The sequence below is a fragment of the Microtus ochrogaster genome, linkage group LG8 (assembly GCF_000317375.1).
Source record: "Microtus ochrogaster isolate Prairie Vole_2 linkage group LG8, MicOch1.0, whole genome shotgun sequence".
Lineage (NCBI taxonomy): Eukaryota > Metazoa > Chordata > Mammalia > Rodentia > Cricetidae > Microtus > Microtus ochrogaster.
Window position 1 is genome coordinate 366,175 of NC_022033.1, and position 2,362 is coordinate 368,536.

The following is a 2,362-nucleotide window of genomic DNA, read 5'->3' on the forward strand; positions in this document are numbered from 1 at the left end:
AACCATCTGTAATGAGGTCTGGTGCCCTCTTCTGGCCTGCAGACATATACACAGACAGAACATTGTAATAATAAATAAATGAATAAATAAATAAATAAATATTAAAAAAATAAATAAAAAAATAAAAAATAAAAATAAGAGTACTGTAAACCCCTGACTACAGTGTGCAGGATCCCTGCTCTAATCTAAGCAGACAGCCCTGATTAAGCTCAGATGCAGCTCAGTGGGGTCCTCAAGCACTGAAAAAATAAAAGACATTCTTGGGTGTCCCCATTATCATAAATCATGCAGTCAGTTCCCACATTTTAGGAAATCACTGGAATCAATACACCCAGAGTGCAAGTAAGCATCAACCTAAGAAAACCACCTCTTGGTCATATTATCATCTGTTTTTTTTTTTTTTCTTCCTTTTCTTTTTTGTGTTGGGATGAGAAGTCTTGGAGTCCTTCAAGTATATCTTCAGACAAACCACATAAAAGGAAAATCACAGTTTTGGAATAATAGAGGGTAGAAAGACAGAGGAGAAAGGTCTTCACACACTAAGATACAACAATTTTCCTAACAAGGATGGACTTTGCTGAGGCACTATGCTTGGTCAAACAGGTGGGAAGCAACAGACTATACTAGAGATGGTCCTGCTGGGCTGAGAATGAGGTCTCCAGAGATCCATGTGCCAGCCTTGCTAACCCTCCCTGCTGAAACCACAGGCATCCAGAGCTGCAAAGCTAAGTCTGGGTCAAAGGTTCACAAAATGGTTCTCCTCTGAAGGCCTCAAAAGAAGTTTCCTTCCCATGAGCTCTTCCTTGCCAGCCAACAGACAGTCTTTAGCTGAGAGGAAGCTGCCAGGAAAATGAAGACACATGGATTGGGGGGGACAAAGAAGTACAAGGTATGACTGGTATTGCTGCCCACCCCCGCCCAGAGACATTTCTGGAGAAATGGAAGCAGGAATACATTACCTCATGGTCGGCATACTTATCGAGTGGCGGATGGAGTAGCTGCTGCTTGGAAGCATGGTGAAAGCAGAGAAGGAAGCAAGAATTAGCCTGTGGCGCCAGACCAGCCCACACTTGCCAGCTTAGATCATATATATATATAAGAAGAGGCAAGACTCTCCCAGCACCAGAGTGAGCTACTGACCCTCTCTTCCAGCTCCAAGGGTTTCTAATGCTGGCTTTGCTGAGCAGTGTGGCACTGATCAGGAAGAGCATTAAAACAGGAAAACTGAAACTAGCAGGGCATACCTTTAGTCCTACCACTAGGAAGGCAGAGGCAGGCAAATCTCTGAATTCAAGTCCAGCCTGCACATAACAGGATTGAGAACACAAGGTGCAGGGTTGGTATTTCCTCCGATGTGCAAATGCTTATTCTCAGGCATAAACTTAGGTATGGACATTTACCACTAACGTTAGGTCAGTCACTTTTACTGACCCAGAAATATGCAGTCCAGTCAGGTCCAGATGAGGCGCTCATAGGGGACAGTCATATAGACCATGCCTTGTGAGCAAGTAGCTGCCTCCTGGTAGCACCCTGAGGCACAGGGGGCTTCCACTGTACTGGCTTTCCTATTTTCACCCAGCAAAGCCTCCCATAGGCCTACCGGAGTCCACCTTGCCCTAATACAGGTGTGTCCATAGGTCATGTCCAACGTCACCTTACCTAAAGGAGTGTGAGAACGAATGAGCCCTGAAAGATAGCAGCAGGAGAAAAGAAGAAAGGCAGCATTATTAAGCAAGGGAAGCCAATACCATACAAGACCCCCCAACAGAAGCCCTATGTCCCTCTGTTCAAAATCTGGAAGGTTAAGTAGGGTTAGCATGTGAGAAGACACTCTGTGGATGCCTCTTTAGTGCTTAAACTGATAGGAAGAGCAGAATACATAGCTCCATCCTGACTCCACAAAAAGCGAATAAGAAATCTGGCAAACATGTGGTTCATGGCACTGTATGTCTGAGCACTGTTACATGTATAATAATACAATTACAGGTTAAAGGACAGAGAGTAAAGAGAGGTCTAAAGAAAATACCTGAGACATAAGTAGCCCAGTGAGTAAAGACTTGAGATATGACACAGTGAGCCAGCCAGGCTGGGTCAACACTTCATGTCCACGGAGCACCTTGCATTCTCTGAAAGCTAAACAGGAACCCAAGCACCATAAAATGACCTAGAACATACTAGAGGCTAAGCACTAAGGTTCTAGGCTGCATCACAAAGGTCAACCTAAGCCGGGCGGTGGTGGCACACGCCTTTAATCCCAGCACTCGGGAGGCAGAGGCAGGCGGATCGCTGTGAGTTCGAGACCAGCCTGGTCTACAAGAGCTAGTTCCAGGACAGGCTCCAAAACCACAGAGAAACCCTGTCT

General features: G+C 45.4%; 1 protein-coding gene across 12 annotated transcripts in view; it reads right to left on the minus strand.

Annotated features, from left to right (window-relative positions):
- Tpd52l2 (TPD52 like 2) overlaps positions 1-2,362 on the minus strand; it is a 19,716-nt gene that overhangs the window by 3,544 nt on the left and 13,810 nt on the right. For 4 of the 12 annotated variants that reach the window (XR_003378327.1, XM_005362679.2, XM_005362677.2 and 1 more), the window contains 2 exons: positions 1,660-1,686; positions 960-1,001 (listed from right to left, as the gene is read on the minus strand). The exons of 4 other annotated variants lie outside the window; for them this stretch is intronic. Coding sequence is in view for 5 of the 8 variants with exons in the window: in XM_005362679.2 (XP_005362736.1) it covers positions 960-1,001; positions 1,660-1,686 (69 nt within the window). In the remaining 3 variants the exon portion in view is untranslated. Of the gene's footprint in view, positions 1-959; positions 2,134-2,362 lie in introns of all 12 variants that reach the window. 4 more of the 12 variants (XR_003378330.1, XM_005362681.2, XM_005362678.2 and 1 more) reach the window with 2 other exon arrangements.